This window comes from Plutella xylostella, chromosome 2, assembly GCF_932276165.1.
Source record: "Plutella xylostella chromosome 2, ilPluXylo3.1, whole genome shotgun sequence".
Classification (NCBI taxonomy): domain Eukaryota; kingdom Metazoa; phylum Arthropoda; class Insecta; order Lepidoptera; family Plutellidae; genus Plutella; species Plutella xylostella.
The window spans coordinates 5,641,624-5,660,200 of NC_063982.1; the positions used below are offsets into that span (position 1 = coordinate 5,641,624).

The following is an 18,577-nucleotide window of genomic DNA, read 5'->3' on the forward strand; positions in this document are numbered from 1 at the left end:
TCAATACAGCTTCTACGCGATTGGGCATGCTAAATACCAGATTCCTCAGCATATGCTGAGGAATGTTCTCCCATTCTTTGATGAGCGCGCCTTTCAAGCCACGAAGTGTAATTGGAGGTGGAACTCGGTCTCTCACAGGTCTGTCAAGCTCGTCCCAAGCATGCTCAATGGGATTCAAACCGTGGCTCCTTGCAGGCCACTCCATTTTGTGGATTCCTACGTCATGAAGATACTCATTTACAACTTGAGCAGTGTGCGCCCGTGTATTATCGTGCATGAACATTGCATTCTCGCCCATATTGGCCAAAAACGGACCAGCATGTTCATTGAGGACCTCATTGGTGTATATCACAGTAGTTAGGGTCCCGTTCTCGATTGGAACTAACGCTGTTCGACCCTCTGCAGAGATACCCGCCCGCACGCGAAAGCTGCCTCCGCCGTGTGCCACTTTTTCTTCAAAACATACTTGTGAAAAATGTTCTCCTGGTGGTCGGTATACTCTTTTCCTTCCATCACGATGGTACAGCATGAATTATGACTCATCTGAGAACATCACTCTGCCCCATTCGTCCTCATCCCATTCTGTATGATTACGGGCGTATTGCAATCGGGCAACTTTATGATGCCGTTCCAGTTTTGGGCCATTTGCTGGCCTGTAAAGCTTTAATCTTCTTTCGGCAAGACGTCTCCTGACTATCCCCTCGCTTATTGGCTCCCTTCGAACTTCTAGAAGTTGTTGTTGAACGGCTACTCCCGTCTGATGTCGATTTCTTAACATGATTTCCGCAGTGAATCGATCTTTTCGGACCGTTGTGCACCTTGGCTTGCCAGTACCTGGTCTTCTCAGGTTTAATCCAGTCTCCCTAAACCTTTAGATCACTCGTCGTACAGTAGTATGAGTCACGCCAATTATTCTGGCAGCATTTCTTTGGCTGGTTCCCATTTCCACCATGGTGATAATTTTCGCACAATCCTCGCGTGATACAGGCATGATTTACGGGTACGAGAGCCGCAAGACTTTACAATTTCATAATTATTTCACAACGACAAAAAAAAAGAATGAAATAAAAAGCAAAACTAAAAACGAAGCAAATGTTTTCCTAAACTTTCAAACCCGAAAATTTTGCTTCTTATCTTTTTTTATCCATGGCTTCGAAAATAACACTATTAAAAAGAGTTTGCATTTAAAAATGTTTGCATAATAAACTATATTTCATTAAACTTTTTAATTCATGAAGCTAGGTTCTATATCTTAGGAGATATTAAGGTTTTTGTCGGCAATTGGAGGTGGAACTATTTCATTGCCCGGCAGTGTAAATTACACAAAATTTAACAATAAGCCCATTACAAGTTACAAGCAGAGGAAATTTATAATTATTATAAACTCTAAACTTTTACTTCGTTTTCGGTGACCCTTACTTCTGTATCTATGAAGGTACTTCTCTGCACATAGGTTGGCCTATAATTACCTTCATCTTGTGATTTTTGTGTAACTAAATATTTTATCTTTAAAATAATACATAACGTGCGAAAATTTTAGGACTAAACACATTTATTTTACACATTTTACACTCACATTAATCAAAACATACTTAGCTAGACAACAACAACGATTAGGTTACTTTGACACACTAAAATATCACAGGGATTTGGGAAGACAACGAAAAAACAGATACAGACTAAAATTTTATCATTGGAAGACATTTTAAATATTGATATACATACTTAGGTATTGCGTAACTACAATAATAGTAATATTAATAATGTGGGGACATCTCAAACACGGCCATCCGACTCCAAGCTGTAATATATCTACCTACACAGATACATACATATCACCACGCAAGACCCGAGTGCAAATCTCTTCAAAAAATTATCTGCCCCGGCTGGAAATCGAACCCGGCACCTTCATGTCACGGTCACTAACCAGTATACACCATTTGGGCACTACATGATGTCGTTAAACTTAGTCAGAGGCCTTCGGGCAGCTTGAAAACATCTGACAGTCGGGTTGCCCACTTACCCGACAACTGCAACTCTCTCAGCACAAGCTTGCTTGTGTTGGGGTCCACCAACCCGCACTAGGCCAGCGTGGTGGACTAGGCCTAAATCCTTCCTTCATTCTAAGAAGACCCGTGCCCCAGCAATGGGGACGTGATGGATCGTGAATCGTGATGAATGATGTGGTGAAATGATGATGAACGTAGTTTAGATAGGAAAACCTTCGATCATAAAGAGGAAAACCTATTAAATTTATACCTACCTATCTTAAGCAAGGTTGGATGCACCGTGATTATCCAGATGTTGATACCAGTGATAACTAAACAACAAGATTCTTATCTAAATAATACAATGGCAAAGAGTGGAGTTGAGTACTAGGTGTAGGTACTTAACCGATATTTATGTCTGATTTTTGTTTTTTTTTACTGTGAGTAAAACTTTTCAATTTTGCTTTTTACAGTAAGAGTAGGTATTACAATACAATATAACTTTATTGAACATAACATACATTAAATAACAAATGGAGTAAGCATAATAGGCGGCCTTATCGCTAAAAGCGATCTCTTCCAGGCAACCTTTGGGTGAATGAGAGATTTATTGAGTAAAAGAGGGAGGTATAATACATCGATATTCAGGTAGTTAATGCCTCTAATACATTAAAAGCGATAGTGTTTAGGATTGCTAAGACACGTAGGAATTCTATGAAATTCATTAATAATACATACTACATACCTACTACATACTAGGTACAGATATTTATTTAGGTATTTATATTTATGAGAACCACGACACATACCTACATAACAATTTAGATTCAGTGGAATAATTTTCAATTACATATACCTATGTAGAGTAAAGGGGATATTTGAATTTATAAAATATTTTAATGATGTGTTGAGGCTTAATCTAACGTGGTAGGTAAGATTCATACATAATTACATACATACCGAACCTATAACAATTTGTGTAGGTCGATGATATGATTGATCTTAAAGTACTTACCTACGTTGGTTTGGTATCCTCAATATGATCCTAAAGTAACAAATATTATGGTAAGTATGTAGATGCATTCAATGGCGTTACTAAGCTTAAAATGAATTTCTGTTTAAATCTATGATTAACAATACTACAAAATAGATGGAGTTAAATTTAATGTTTATCTCGGTTTGACAAACAAAATGCGGATAGTACAATATACTCTAAGGGATAGTAGGTAGTTAATAGTAGCTTTGTTTTTGTATAATATGACACTTTTGTCAAGCTTTTTCCTAAAACTGTCGGATTAATCTGTTAACTTTAGCAACCAGGCTCCTCTATAGGTAGCTATCAGCAGAGTCAACGGCAGCGTATAATATTTATGGAAGTAGCTATACTTATTATACATATTTATTAAAAGTTACCCAACTATCAACACATTCTCCCATAAACCTAACATATTTAGTAATAATACTTACCTTATTCCTCAAAAAAATATATCATTTAATAACGATAAATATTTACTTAAGTAACTACTTAAGTATTTTAATTTATTTACAGTACGTTTTTCTTATCCTATTCATTGGAAGACCTTTGTGATATTGTTTGTTACGATTATTCTTGGTTGCAATTAAAACTAACTTATACAAGGTGAAGTTTTATCAGTGTTCCCGTTGACAGGGGATTGTAACGGCATGCTCACTGATTAAATTTCACCCTGTATTATTCATGTAGCTGCCAGGTGTAATGGCATCATATTATTATTATAAAAAATAGAACTGATCAACGCAACCCTAAACTCGTATTTAGGTCGGTATACGTACCTACCTAGTTCAATAAACACATTTTAAAAAGTGTAGTTAAGTTTTAATTATGGGATACGAATCAACACGTAAGTACTTATAATTTTCTGCCAACACATTTCCAAATTCAGATTAAGCTTATAAAAAATAATTTTGTTCAGAAAGATGTCATTTACACCCGGAGTTACATTGTGTACATTCACCAAAAGAGATAAATGTCCACACAATCCCAGCGCTCACACTTGCATATTAGATAGTACCTACTGACGCATGAGTCATGACAAATGATTGTTTTTTTTTTAACCTGTGACTTTCAGTATCTCTTTTGTTGACTGCAAGGTCCACCTATCCATATCGTACGTATCGGACCAAACGGATTGTCACAAATCAATGGAGAAACGGCGTCGGCAATGCCGATGAAGTGGACGCACTTGTGTGAATTTCTATACAAAGAATACTGAATGCGATGCATACGATGTCGAAAGGTGGATGCTTACCTTTATACTTACGTAAACTTAATTATGCTTATAAATTAGTATTTCCTAATTATCTTAATATCTAGATATATTACCCTCTTGCATACATCACTGTCATAACCCATTCTAGATATCATTCATATTTTAAAAATAAACTATTTTTTCAAGGGACTCAGTTAATCTGCATATTTGACTATAAATATGCGGAGACATTAAATTTGGGTAAATATAAAGTGCTAAAGTATTTATTATACTGCAATTCATGAAAGATAACCTTATATGGTGGCACAATATTTCTACCCTAGAGGTTATTAAACGATTGGGGTCTTTAGTCGTCTCAATTTATTAATATGATTTATATGAAGGTTGCTTTCAATTAATAAATGAATCACACAGCAGAGTCAAGAAACGACACTAACTGACATTTGTTTTAATTGCATACAATTATCTACTTTTAGGTACTATTTCAGAATTAAAACGTCTTTAAAAATCTGTTAACAACAATATGGCGATAAATTTATTTTGTAACAATGACAAACCTACCTACAGACACCATACTTGACATACTCCTTTGTTATATACTCAGTGAAGCCTTCACGATTATCGCATGTGCCTTTTGATTTTATACAGGGTGTTGTAAAAAGTGTATACCTACTAAGCCGAAAGGGGGTGATCACCCTGTAGATTATGGGTGTCGTAGGAAAAGATTATTTTCCAGATGTTTTGGCAATCTGGTATTATTAAAACGGATATTTTGGGAAAGAAAGCTTTATTGAACGGATAGCCCGTGCCGAAAGGAATTTAATTAGGTATTAATAAATATGTGGGGACATCTCACACACGGCCATCCGACCCCAAGTTAGGCAGAGCCTGTGTTATGGGTATCGGACAGCTGGTATATCTGCACAGATACATAGATAGATACATATTAAATATCAACATCCAAGACCCGAGTACAAATATCTGTCTTTAAACAAATATCTGCCCCAGCCGGGACCTTCGGCTTAGCAGTCAGGGTGACTAACCACTACACCAGTCGGCCGTCAAAATTGGTATAGATAAGTACAGAAGGTATTGATAAGTACAGAACACATAGAATAGGATACAATAAAAAAGTACAGAACACCATGCCCTATTCACTATCTCTGAATTAGACTAACGAGTATTCAATGTTAATTGCAACTTTTAAAGTGTTTCTGAATAGGGCGACAATCATCTACTCTTGACGTCACTAGCTCTATGGAATATGTTGCTAGTTGGCTTTGAAGATAAAGCGAATTAGTTTGAAACATACTTCGTAGTGTTTCCTGAATCTCTTTACGAGCTCTTAGTCTTTACTAGTCTTTCATTTGTGAAACTTTTGCTTACATTTTAGATATTCAGTTATTTTTCATAGTACCGAGTTACTAGGTGGTGTGTGTTTTGGTGTGGTGTGAAGTGTGAACATAAAATTCCTCAGCTTTGCTTTTTAGGTGAGTAACTAAATATCTAAAAAATTAGTTTATTATGTACTATTTTTTTCATGCTTTTTATCAGTACCTACACACATAAAAATTTACCACATACACTCAGTACACTATACATACATAGTAACAATTCCTTTTACATATTTTATAATGAAAAAACAGTACTACAATATTTAAATTTTATAGTTACACATTTTACACCTAGGTATGTAATTTTCTGACGACATCTAACACATATTTTTACTCAAACTACTCTTTTAAATTGAAAAATTTAGGGAGTCAACATAATTTTAATAATTGACTGGTAGGATTAAAAGGAAAATAAGAAATAAAAGAAAAACAAATTGAAATTGAAAATAATTTTAATAAAAATAAAATGGAATAAAAAAGTGATAAGTTCAAAATGTGATAAAATCTTGTAAATACAGATAAAAAATATTTTAACTAAGTATTTAGAAGGTATATTATAATTCTTATTCCCATAGTTTATGAATTAACCTTAAACATTATAATATATTAAGTTATACGTACATCATGTAAACCAACCGATAAAAATACTTCTTGTAGTAGACATAAAAAAGCAGATACTTTGATATTTTTTTTGTAAGTTGTTTGCTTTCTTCGGCATAATCTGAATTTTGGATCTGTCTCTAGGCGTAAAGAAACTTGCGAGCAATCGATAGCAGTGTGTCAAATCCGAGAGGGGACAGATATCTTTGCACCAGACTGTACTGAACAAAAGTATTTCTGTTGGTAGGTTAGGTTCAGCTGAAAGATTTGCATAATTCTCATGTGGGTACTTTTATTATGATATTATTATACCTAAGTTTATTAAGATTTGAATTATTGTAAATTACCTTAGTATGTAAGCTTTCTATATGTATACAGCTTACTAAATTATTCTTAAAATTAGGTTTTTATTGTCTGCCACGCAGTTTTGTCACTTACTTTATTTATACTTACTTTTATATTTTTTTAAATATATATTTTATGTAGCCTAATTAGTTTGGTTTGATACCAAACAAGATATGTTCTAGATAATATTAACAATTAACTTTGATTATGCTGATTATGTATAGGTACTTACATGATAAATATTTTAAATACTGAAAAAATGCGAAGATGTAACATTTATTTAACTGTAACTGTACTTTTGTTGTTGTTATACTTGTTTGTATCATTGAATAACATAATATCTCTATTGAAATCAGATTGCATACACAAACGTAGTAGGTAGATGCTTAACGAAGTAGGTAATTAAAAAAAAACTTCTTAGTAAAATTTAGTACCTAGTACTTCCCTTAGAAAAAAAGAGCAAAATTAAAAAAAAAACAAACGACAGCTTTGAAAAACAGCCAACAATCCTGCCAACGTTGGATTTAGAAAACTTATTTTGTTTTAACAGCAAAAAAAGCAAACAACTGCTTTAACAAACAGCCAACTATCCTACCAACGTTGGATTCAGAAACCATGTTCTGTTACTGGAACGGTGCCTTATCACAGTTGCAGGCGGCGCCGCCCTGCCCGAGGCGGCATTGCACGTCGCACCACGCGAACCACCCGTCGTTGGTGGTGAGGATCCGGGAGTGGGTGTTCTTGGTCATCAGGGTTTCTTGGGTTGTCATCTCGCAGGTTGGGCAACCTGGGGATTGGGGTTGGTTTAGGTTTCTCGAAAATATTTAATGGAAAAATTTAGGTTATGTAGGTATATTTACTAGAGGTTCCATTCGAGAAAGCCCAGTGTAGAAATTCTGGACTAGCGTTTGTCGCCATAGTGGAAGGATTAGCCAGTCAGATATGAATATTTACTGAGATCCAGTATCAAATATCTTGCAAATCCTCTCACCTCCCATTGTAGTATCAGCCGCAGTTGTTAAGGGTGCGCCTGACCTATATTCATAACGTCACATATCACACATCACTTGGTGTCTTTTACTAATCCTCTCACCTCCCAATATGAATCAGCCGCAGACTACTCACAGCTCCCTAACCTATATTCATAACCTCACAGTTCACACGTTACTCTAGAACATCAGTATCTTCTCTCACCTTCCAGTATTATTCACTCGCCGCCTTTATTCATAACTTCACATTTCACACTTCACTTGGGTAGCTACATATCCTCTCACCTCCCAGTATGTACCTATCAGGGGTTCCGCTCATCTGGCATAATCTTTATTGACCAAAACTCATTTCGCATAACTCGTATGGTCTAAACTTTTTTGGCCGAACCATCACTTTGCCAAGACTTATGTGGCATAAGGCTCGTTTCGTCTAAAACTCTTTAGGCACAATCTTTAAACACCTAAGTTCCGTTTGCTCAAATTTATGTTCGTCTATACCTATGTATAATCTTGTTTCTCCTAATGTTATCTTAATAAATAATATATTAAGTATGTAGTAAATGTACAAATTGTGGTATTTTTCTCCTACATCCCCAAAATCACGATATTGTATGATCAAAAAATCGAAAGTTAACGACCAATATAATTATTACAAACCCCATGAGATCAAAACCTAAAAATAGGTGCGACGACGAGCAAAGCGAGGAGGAGCGTGTTAGGTGTACATGTTCATCAAAACCAAAGCGGAGCGCAGCGAAGCGGAGCGGAGCGTTTTCCAAACAACGGAAACAATACAAGGCACCAGTTTGCGCTATGTAGGGAGACGCTTCGTCAAAGTTAAAGCCAAACGAATATTATTACTTTGTATAAACCTATGCCATAGCATTATTAGGCTATTCAAGATTTGGCCATACCATTATTAGGCTAAACAATGTTATGCGAAATATCTTTTTACTAAACGAGATTTATGCCATACGATTTTCGGCGTAACGAGACTTTGACCAAACGTTACTATGCAATACGAGATTAGGCAAAAAAATCTTATGCCAAAAAAGGTAGAACCACCTATCAGTCGCTGACTGTCCGACTACTCTACATTCATAACTTCACAGTTCACACACGTATTTTCTTAAGCATCTATTCTCCTCTTACCACCAAGTATGTACCAATCGCCAACTGCCCAGTTTGCGATTTTCCTAACTATATTCATAACTTCACATTTCACACTTCACTCGGGTAGCTACAACTCATCTCACATCCCAGTACGTACCAGTCGCCGACTACCCATAGCCCAGCGTGTGCCTAATATATATTCACAACGTCACATTTCACACTTCTTGTAGCTACAACTAACTAACTAATCTCACCAGCCAGTACCGTATCAGACTATATTCATAAGTAACCAACGGTGTATACCCGCCTATAATTCATACCCGACTACTCTATATTCATAACGTTACATTTCACACACGTCTCACCTCCCAGTTTGTAGCGGTCGGCCACACAGAAGGCGCGGCACACGCCGGCCCAGTCCGTGAGCTCCGGCTACCACAACTCTCCTGACCTATATTCACCAGTCGCCGAATAAACAGAGGCACCTGCCCTATATTCATAACGTCACATTTCACACTCACCTCCCAGTATGTACCGGTCGGCCGCGCAGAAGGCTCGACAAACTATCCACCACTCTCCCTGGTCTACATTCATAACGTAACATTTCACACGTCACTCTAAAACAGCAGTAACTCATCTCACCTCCCAGTATGTAGACAAGTCGCCAACTATCCACGATTCTCCTGACCTACATTGATAACGTCACATTTCACACTCACCTCCCAGTATGTACCGGTCGGCCACGCAGAAGGCTCTACACACGCCGGCCCAGTCCGTGTGCTCCGGCTCCTCGTGCTCCTGCGCGTGGCAGTTGCAGAGGGGCTCACCTGCAGATGGATTTTGAGGTTATTCATGGTTCATCATCATTCAATTACAATGGACCAGAGCGGCACAGGACCGGAAGAATTGGCGTACAAATAAGGACGCCTATACCCAACAGTGGGCGATAGAAGGCTGATGATGATGATGATGATCACAATTACTCATCACGTCCCCACAGCTGGGGCACGGGTCTTCTTCCATTGAAGGAATGGTTTAGGCCGTGGGCCCAGTGCGCGTTGGTGGACCCCAACACAAGCAAGCTTGTGCTGAGAGAGTTGTCGGGTAGGTGGGCAACCCGACTGTCAGATGTTTTCAAGCCGCCCGAAGGCCTCTGACTAGGCTTAACGACTTCTGCCGTAACAACATCGGGACCCACGGCTTAACGTGCCTTCCGAAGCACGGATAGTCATGGATAAATGCACCTAAAGGTTGAAGTTCACAAAGGCAGATAGAATACCTTAGTCAGCAAAGTTGAGTCTTTTGATCATCATTAGCCTGTGATCGTCCACTGCTGGATATATTATGCCTCTATCAAAGAGCGCTACAACACTATCCCCGGCCTTCCTCATCCATATACTACCAGCTTAGGCCTTGCCACTGGTGAGACGTTATTCAATGCAAGCTATCTCAGTTAGGCCAAACGCTATAACTCATCTTACCAAGTCGGTTAGCACAGAGCGTAGGACACACGGCCGTGCGCGGGTGACCATGGTAGCTCTCAGAGGCGTTGGGAGCACCCTGCAGCGCAGCCCTCAGCCCCACCGGCAGCAGCTCCTGGCACGGGGCGCCGCATGTGTCGCCGCCTAGGCCTGGAAGTGGTGGAATATTTAGTAGAGGTGAAGAGGTGAGCGATTGGTGTATTGGTTGGTGGGTCTGAATGCTGAGATGAGGGTCTAGAGATCGATACCCGGTTTCGACATGTAATGTTTATATTTGTTTTCTGGTCTTGGGTGTTTTTAATGTTTGTGTTGTGCGATATGTGATAATATGTCTAACTCCTAAATGTATCAGCTAATGGCAGGGCGAGTTGCGTTTGCATGTGTCTCCATTTAGACCTGAAAGGGATTCAGGATTTACAGGAGATGATGGGTTGAGCGGTGGGTATAGTGATTGCCTGGGTGGTGCGTCTAATTGCTGAGCTGAGGGTTTAGAAATCGATCCCTGGATGATTGTACATAGGGCATTGGGCAGATGATTGTATAAAAATATTTATTTGTGTTTGGCTGTTTTTAAATGTTTGTCTTGCGTCACAATGTCTAGCCCCTACAGGTCAGCACCTGGCACCCTGTGTACCCAAAATATTAGGGTGCAACAGGGAATTAGTTATTAAAAGTTTTTTTTTTCGTTATATAAGATTTTTACCCGACTGCCGAAGGAGGAGGGTAATGTTTTTCGATTGTATGTTTGTATGTATGTATGTTTGTCTGTTTCTTTGTTCCCTCCTGTAGCCTAAACAGCTTGATAGATTTTGATGTATGACCTATCGTTAGAAGCGTATTGATTGCGCAATGGTTATAGGCTATGCGACGTTACATTAAAATGTATATAGCCCCCTCTAGAGGCCATAAAGTGATGATCGAAAAGATAATATTTTTCCAACTGTGCCGTGTAGGGTATCAAATGAAAGGGCCTGTGAAGCACATTACAAAAACATGCATATTGTAGGTATTTAAATCACAACACCAAAATTATTGAAATAAAAAATGTTCATAAGATAAAACCCGACTACTGACATAAAATTTCATAAAATAAAAACAACTAAAAAGTTACAAATAAAATATTATAATTATAAACAAACAAAAAACCCGACTGCACGCTGAAAACAAGCCCCAATGTTAATGGAAAGTATCGCAGGCGGGGACCAACTTGACCGCCACACAAAGTACCTAAGTAACATTCAGCTAAATGGTGAACCCTCTGCTGATCCCCGCCTGCGATACTTTCCATTAACATTGGGGCTTGTTTTCATCTTTTTAGCGTGCAGTCGGGTATTTGTTTGTTTATAATTGTATATTTTTACCATCAAAAACAATACTTGTCAAAAAAAAACAAGTCTCGTAACTCAGTTGTCCTATGGTAAAAAGTTGTGAGATCCATGTAATACCAAGTGTTATCCACGCACGCATCTCAATCTTAAAAATCTTTAATGTTTTATATAAATATATTGACTTGGTTATCGCACTAAATAATTTAATTAACACGTGTTTCCATACGATGGCCGAGTCATTTAAGCAGTTATGTACCTATAATTTTACTCGAGTTGGTGGGGGCACTTCCGTGCCCCCAAATATTTTAGTTTTCCCTTGATTCATACACCAAACACTACTTATATTCCAAATTTGAAGCTTCTAGGTCTGCTAGAAGTGCCTTAGAATTTTTATGATCGGTGAGTGAGTGAGTCAGTGACAAAATTAAGAAACTTTGACCCGTTATTATTCTTAAACTACTGGTTCAAATTGAATGAAATTTGAAATATACCGTGTCTTTACAATGCCTGAATGGTTTTTGAAAATTCAGTCTTCTAGTTTTATCCACAACGAAGTTACAGGGGGTCGAATGGCCTGAATTGCTTCGAGAAAAGGATGGTACGGTCGTGCCGCTTTTTTGCTCGACTCGGTGGGGGCACTGCCGTGCCCCCAGATTGTGAATTTTACACGCACAAATATGAATAATCATCTAAACCATTGGATTTCCATCTCAAAATTACACATGATTTTATTTCTGCAAATATTTTTACATATTTCACACGCAGAAACATATATTTTTAATAAAACCAATTTCAAAAAATATTTCAGAATGCTATTCAAAGTTCCTGTTATCCCGAAGTAACATAGTGAAGTAGTATACTTTTTATCCAGGAATATCCACGGGGAAACTTTTAAAAACCATGCTTAGCTCGAGGGAAACATCTAATACAGTAGAAAGACTTAGCACGTATCACTTATCTTCTTTCTCCCATGCCTCGTAATAATAAAATTTATAGGTACTAGCATATTAAAATAATTAACCTATTTTGATGAATAAGGTGTAGTTTACTGTAGTTAGAAATACAATTGACAAGAGGCTTTCCATAAGTATAATATTCCCATTTTGAATTTGCATTTAAATGAAAAATCATTCTCAATATCCAGTATGTAGGGGCCTCTTAAATATGTAGGGGGTCAAATCCTTGTTTGCCTCCACATCTTAAAAAACCGGCCAAGAGCGTGTCGGACACGCACATGAAAGGGTTCCGTAGCCATAAGATGGGCCGACCGCTTGACACAAAAAAAACTATACTACCATTTAGTTAGGGCAACTGCAGGTCATAAGTTGGTCGAGTTGTATAAAAATAACTATGTACCTATGATACAGAGCCCGCTATAGTTTTCCTTGAAAGTAGGTATATTTACTTGGAGGTATAAGTACAGCACATTTTTTTCAGAATAATTGTAATATTATTTCAAAAGTTAAGGGTGGGAGGACGCTCTAATTTATCTTTGTATTAAAATATGTCTCGAGACTAGGGGTTTAATCCACATGGTTTTAAAGCATTTTTTTGTGTTTAAAGATACTTTTTTACGATAAGCACGATGGGGTACCTAAATCGTTTTTTTTTCGAATTAACGTATCGCTGTATGGGAGGGGGTGTAAAAAATAATTATTTTTCGATAATTTTAAAAACCTATTCTTGGATTATCAGTAAGTATACATCTCTCCACCAATTTTTGTGGCAATCGGTGCAGAAACGGCGTACAACGAGCCAGGACGGACGGACAGACGGACAGACATGACGAAACTATAAGGGTTCCTAGTAAACATACCGAATCCTTAAAATTATCTCAGTAGTTAACTACTACTTAGTGTCCCCAAAGCATAATAAAAAATTGCGCTTTTATCACCAAGCGCATCATTTTTATAGAAGTAGATAGACGTACAAATTACTATTATATGTAGTTAGTAGGTAATAGATAGAGCACTTACTTGATTTAACAATCCGAGTCATTCCAACGTCAGCGTCAGCAGATGTTTTTAACAAAATGTTAATTACCTACTTAGTAAACACAAACATTACATTTATAACAAACAAATCACAGGTTTCACAACAACACACAAAATCAACAAACATCGGTCCCGGAAACACAATATTAACCTGGCTGAATAAAAACGGCAACCTTTGCCGAAAAAAATGCACGCGCACGGGAAACAAACGCAAACGGCCAAAAAAAATAAAAGAAAAAAATAACCTGCGGAGCACAGGTCCGAACACAAGTTGGTCCGGGCAGGCACTGAGGGAACCCACTCCCTTTGCCCCTTGCGAAACTGAGCCAGATATATCCTATTCAGCTCTCCTCCGTCGTATTTCAGTTGCAACACCACCTCTGGCGTGTCTATGTTTCTCTTTCCCGCGTAAACATCTTCGTCTAGGATGGCCTGTTGGTTGACACTCGTCTCTGATTGGTCGACGTCCTCCGCCAGTGTTGCCACCCTTAAAATGGCCACGCCCACTAGCAGGGGTAGAATACTTACGGTACCCGTCTTCATTTTCTGTGGAAAAGTTTATTTTTAATCGGGTGAATTGATTGAGGCTTGTTTTTAGATTGAAGATGAAAGGAAAGGAATATCTTGAGATTAATTCCTGGGTTCCATAGTGATTGTGATTAATATAGGTACTTATAGACTTTAGAAACAAAAGCGAAATTGGGGATGCATAAAGCTCGCAGATGAAAGCGGTGGTACAAATAGCTATTTATTAGAATTTATTTTACTTTTACAAACAAAGGAAAATTATCACAGAACAACTTTATCCCTACAAATTTTAAATACGTTTAGCGTTTGGCAAATTAGATAAAAGTGACCCAAAATTTTATTAAACTTGACATTAGCTCTTGTCAAATCTGAGATAATAGAATAGACTTTAGATTTACGCAAGTGAAAACTGGGCCATAGGTCCTTGAAAGTTGTGGGTTGTGATCCCTCTAAGTACCTATATATATATATATATATGTATATATAGGTATTCCAGTGAAAAATCGCTGATGCTACCAAATGGAAAAAGTTCGGAATCGAAGAAAAGTTTTAGCCGTTGGAAATTTTCCACAGCCCTTTCAGAAAGTTGAGATGAGGGAGGAAAGTTCCAGATTGAAAAAAGATAAGGAATCAGTTAGACTACGCTCCCAGTAGGCAAACCGACACCGCCACTCGCCGACCCCAACACAAGCAAGCTTGTGCTGAGGGAGTTGTCGGGTAAGTGGGCAACCTGACTGTCAGATGTTTTCAAGCTGCCCGAAGGCCTCTGACTAGACTTAACGACTGCTGCCGTAATAGAAACTGGGACTCACGTTATTCTTTTAACTTAGCATTAAATTCTCCTTTGTACCTATTTACAAGATTATTTTATGCGCTCTAGAGAATTTAAAATAACAGAATGCTTCGTCGTGGTTAATAACTAGCTTAATATTTTTTTCTTTTTGTACAAGCATCTCGTCAAATTATCAAAGCTCGCTGAAAATTCAAAATGGCGTCCGTTTAAAAAGGCTTTGACGCGAGAGAGGAGAAACAAATGTTGGAAAGAGATAGCTATATCCGTTATTGATCGGCTGTCCCATGTAATACCTAAGACTTGACTAGTTTAGCTAGACCTGTAACCTCCACTGCGTCTGGGACTTTGTCGTCTAAGTTTGATGTTATAGGAGGGGGGTGGTAGGTCTCGTTAATTTGGTCATTGCATTATGTGCTCTATCTTTAGTACATAGGTGTATATAAGTGTTTGTTAATGTGTGTAAGTTCGTCTTTTGTTATTTTGAGAAATTTGATAGGATGGTAAGATACCTATAAGATGTTATCGTAATAACAAATTATTAACAACTAACGGTGCACGAAAGTGAGGAGTTTTTTTTTAAATTTATTAATAGTACATGAAAGGAGCTTTTTTCTTTGTAAACTGCCCACGAGTAAAGCTACTTAGGCTAAGCTTTTCTGAATGATGTAAGTACTGTTTCGAACCTATTTAAGGTAACGGCCCGTTACTATGGCTTTGTTGACTCACACTGAAATACACAAAATAACTTTAAGGTAGCTTTGACACCATACGGGCAGAAAGAGACGGAGTTAGATTTAATGCCGACATTAGCTAAATGTTCCTTTCAGCAATCACTGAAATTCAATGTAGTATTATGGGACGCCGTAGGTACCTATGATTGACCGAGGACCGATAAGTATCACTGATGAAAAAATCAGGCATTGATTAGTTTTCAATAAATGTTACAGCATCTTATCTTAAGTAGGTACACTATACAGCTTTTTATGCAACCTCATTTGAAACTGGGCCAAATAATATCGGAAATACAGTTGCACAAATATGTATTAAGTAATTAAATAACGATTTAGTTACACAGCTGTAATGTAGGTACAGTCGGTAGGTAGTATTTGTTGTTCTGATTTCAGAGTCAATGTAGGTAAAACAACTGAATCGTGAAGTGGTTAGTAACACCGACTGCAATTAAGAAAATCCCGGGTTCGATACCCGGCCGGCCGGGGCAGACATACACACACAGATGTGTTATTATGGTTTATCTTCATGCTTGAAAGGTAGGTAGGAGTTGGAGGTATTACCTACACAACACAAACTTTTCACATCTGAAGACCCAAGAGCAAATTATAAGGTGTGTCTTTAAATCAATATCTGCCCAGGCCGGAGACCGAACAGGCCAACCATGGAGGAGATTCTTCAAATATTTAGCTTTGATTATATTTAGTTCCTGTTTCACAATGTCAATGGATACCTGAAGGATAAAAGACATGTTGTCACTCTCTGCAATAAAATCGCCAATGTTTTAGCCAGTAACAGCTTCTTTTTATACTACAGGTAGCTTTTATCCAGACATTGTAAAACCGGCCATTAGAATATTTTTAAATGATACTAAACTATTACTTATTAAAAAAAATAAGAAGTTACCTGTAAACGAGTAGTGTCGTGGCGTCGCTGGAGCGAAGTGCTCGCAAAAACCAACTATACAAATGGATTTCGCATAAAAACCACTTTGAGATTATTGATATCTGTAGTAGGTAGGTACATATTTTTTGATACAGTGTACAAGAATACAGATGAAGCATGATGCATTATAGGTATTATTATTGTAATAGATTGGTATCGTAATTTTTTCCCTGGATATTTCGGGATAGAACATAGTTTAGCACTAAGAGACTTACAAAAAAGTTACCACAAATTTTAAGTCTCATATTTTCTTTCAAGTCTTTTGTCTTTCGCCTTCTTTCTGGTCTCATTTCTAACACTTTCTTTGTAAATTATATTATCATTTTCTTTTCTGACATGCCCTCTAAGAAAGGCGATGGCTTTTCATCTTCTCCGTTATAGGAGCCACTAACATACATCCCCTTATCATGAAACTACTGAAAACCTACGGAAAAATATTACTATTTTGAAATTTCTATATTTTTTCCTATTCTATGTTTATAAACTATATACTCTGACGTTATCAATTATCGAGAGCTTTCACCGTCAGGAGCTTTCATGAAGCTTTTAACTGATAAAGCTTTTAGCGAAAGCCTTGCCTAAGTTACGAGTAGGAATATGTATGTAGTAAGTACCTACCTATGACTGCCATGCTAGGGTACATCTATCTAACCAAAACCGTTTAACCTTGTGAAGTTACCTTTGGCAAGGTTAGGTATAAATTCCAAATAGGTATAAGATAATACCACCATACCAAAATATGCCAAAGTTGAACCGATTTTGATTAAATACATCTTCGATTAGGTGATGATTAATTTCTTTTGTTTATTAATAATTAATTTAAGTAATAAGTTTTCGAATGGGTCTATCTTTGTGTTGTTAAACTCCACATGATAGGCCCCACAGGTACTTTATTTTGCAGCGACTTATTTTTATTTCAGCATTTTGATCACGATGAAAGCGATTTTACTTAACCGTAGGTAGGTATTTGATCCTTTGAAACACAATTCATACAAACAAATACTCCAATCTTTCTATCCATTGTGGCATCCACAGACATCCTTCGCCCAAACTTACAATCTCCCTTTATCACAAACAAACCCCAAACTCCTAAGTTTTAAAACCCACGTCATCATCGAAAACCTAACCTCATAATCATAACCGAACCACCCCTATAGCCTTCTCTTTCGGAACCCATACAGCTGTCTCCTTCTGTCTCCAGAGGTCGAATGGGCGTGGTCCTATGACGTCATTCCCCCTCCCTTTACACCCCCTAAGGGTGTAGGGAGGGGGTGGCAAGCAATCTGTTCAGGACAGTCAGAGTTTGTAGAATTTCGCGTGTAAAGTTTATCTTTGGTTGTGTTCGGTGAAGAATACTTAGAGGATTTTAGAATGTTATTTTCGTTCGTTCGTTATTGTACGTTCAATTAGGTTTTCAGTTTACGAATGTTAGGTTAGTTAGGCACCAGTATACAGTCAGTCAGTATTTGTCATTCATTGCAAATACTTCCAAATATTAGACAAAAACATAAATTTTAATTTAAAACGTGAACACAATTTACTGACGTTTCAGGTACGTAATTGGTAATATTGTGATGCCCTGTTAAATGTACTTACTTCAATATTGCAAACTGCGTCATAACTATGATTTCCGTTTAGGATTAATTAGGTGTTATTGTCACTGGAAATTTTCATTGCTCGCCAGTATCCTTACACGAACCATACAAACATGGCGGCGTAACCACAAAGACTAACCCAATACTAGCATCATACTTGCGTATTCAGCACGTAGTACTTAGGAGTAACTATAGTACATTTAGAAGCAACACACAGACGAAATTGAGAACCTCCTCCTTTTTTCGAAGTCGGCTAAAAATACAAATCCAACACTCTAGAATCGTATTCAGCACACAGGCCGCCCTGGTACAACACTGGAAAACATTATTGATTGGGTTTCAACTGTAGCTTGAAGCCCGGAAACTTAGTACAGGATGGAATTGCAACAGTAAACTGTTTACTGCTGATGAAATACTGATTGATTTTCTTCGTGGTTGTCAGTGTCATGAATGCTAACCAAACTTTCTTCAACCTAATCAAATCTATTAAAAACCATCTTCCAGAG

At 37.6% G+C, this 18,577-nt stretch overlaps 2 protein-coding genes across 2 annotated transcripts in view; one reads left to right on the forward strand and one right to left on the reverse strand.

Annotated features, from left to right (window-relative positions):
- Nucleotides 1-5,279: 5,279 nt before the first annotated feature.
- LOC105398165 (glutamate decarboxylase) overlaps nucleotides 5,280-18,577 on the forward strand; it is a 54,535-nt gene continuing 41,237 nt past the window's right edge. Inside the window, exon 1 of the mRNA XM_048633304.1 lies at nucleotides 5,280-5,727. The gene's annotated coding sequence lies outside the window, so the exon portion shown is untranslated. The remainder of the gene's footprint in view (nucleotides 5,728-18,577) is intronic.
- On the reverse strand, nucleotides 6,701-16,545 carry LOC105392140. The gene is made up of 5 exons (XM_048633308.1): nucleotides 16,438-16,545; nucleotides 13,727-14,027; nucleotides 10,160-10,309; nucleotides 9,398-9,505; nucleotides 6,701-7,363 (listed from the first exon to the last, which is right to left on the reverse strand). The coding sequence occupies exons 2-5, from the start codon at nucleotides 14,022-14,024 to the stop codon at nucleotides 7,200-7,202; spliced, it is 720 nt and encodes a 239-aa protein (XP_048489265.1). The 5' UTR covers nucleotides 14,025-14,027; nucleotides 16,438-16,545; the 3' UTR covers nucleotides 6,701-7,199.

Bases quoted from the DNA above. Each gene is read 5' to 3' on its own strand.
- LOC105392140 (XM_048633308.1), bottom strand. From the start codon at position 14,024: ATGAAGACGGGTACCGTAAGTATTCTACCCCTGCTAGTGGGCGTGGCC. The intron at 9,506-10,159 runs GTAAGATGAGTT...ATCCATCTGCAG, and splicing joins GCTCTGTGCTAACCGACTTG to GTGAGCCCCTCTGCAACTGC. The intron at 7,364-9,397 runs GTGAGTGTGAAA...CCCAATCCCCAG, and splicing joins CGACCGGTACATACTGGGAG to GTTGCCCAACCTGCGAGATG.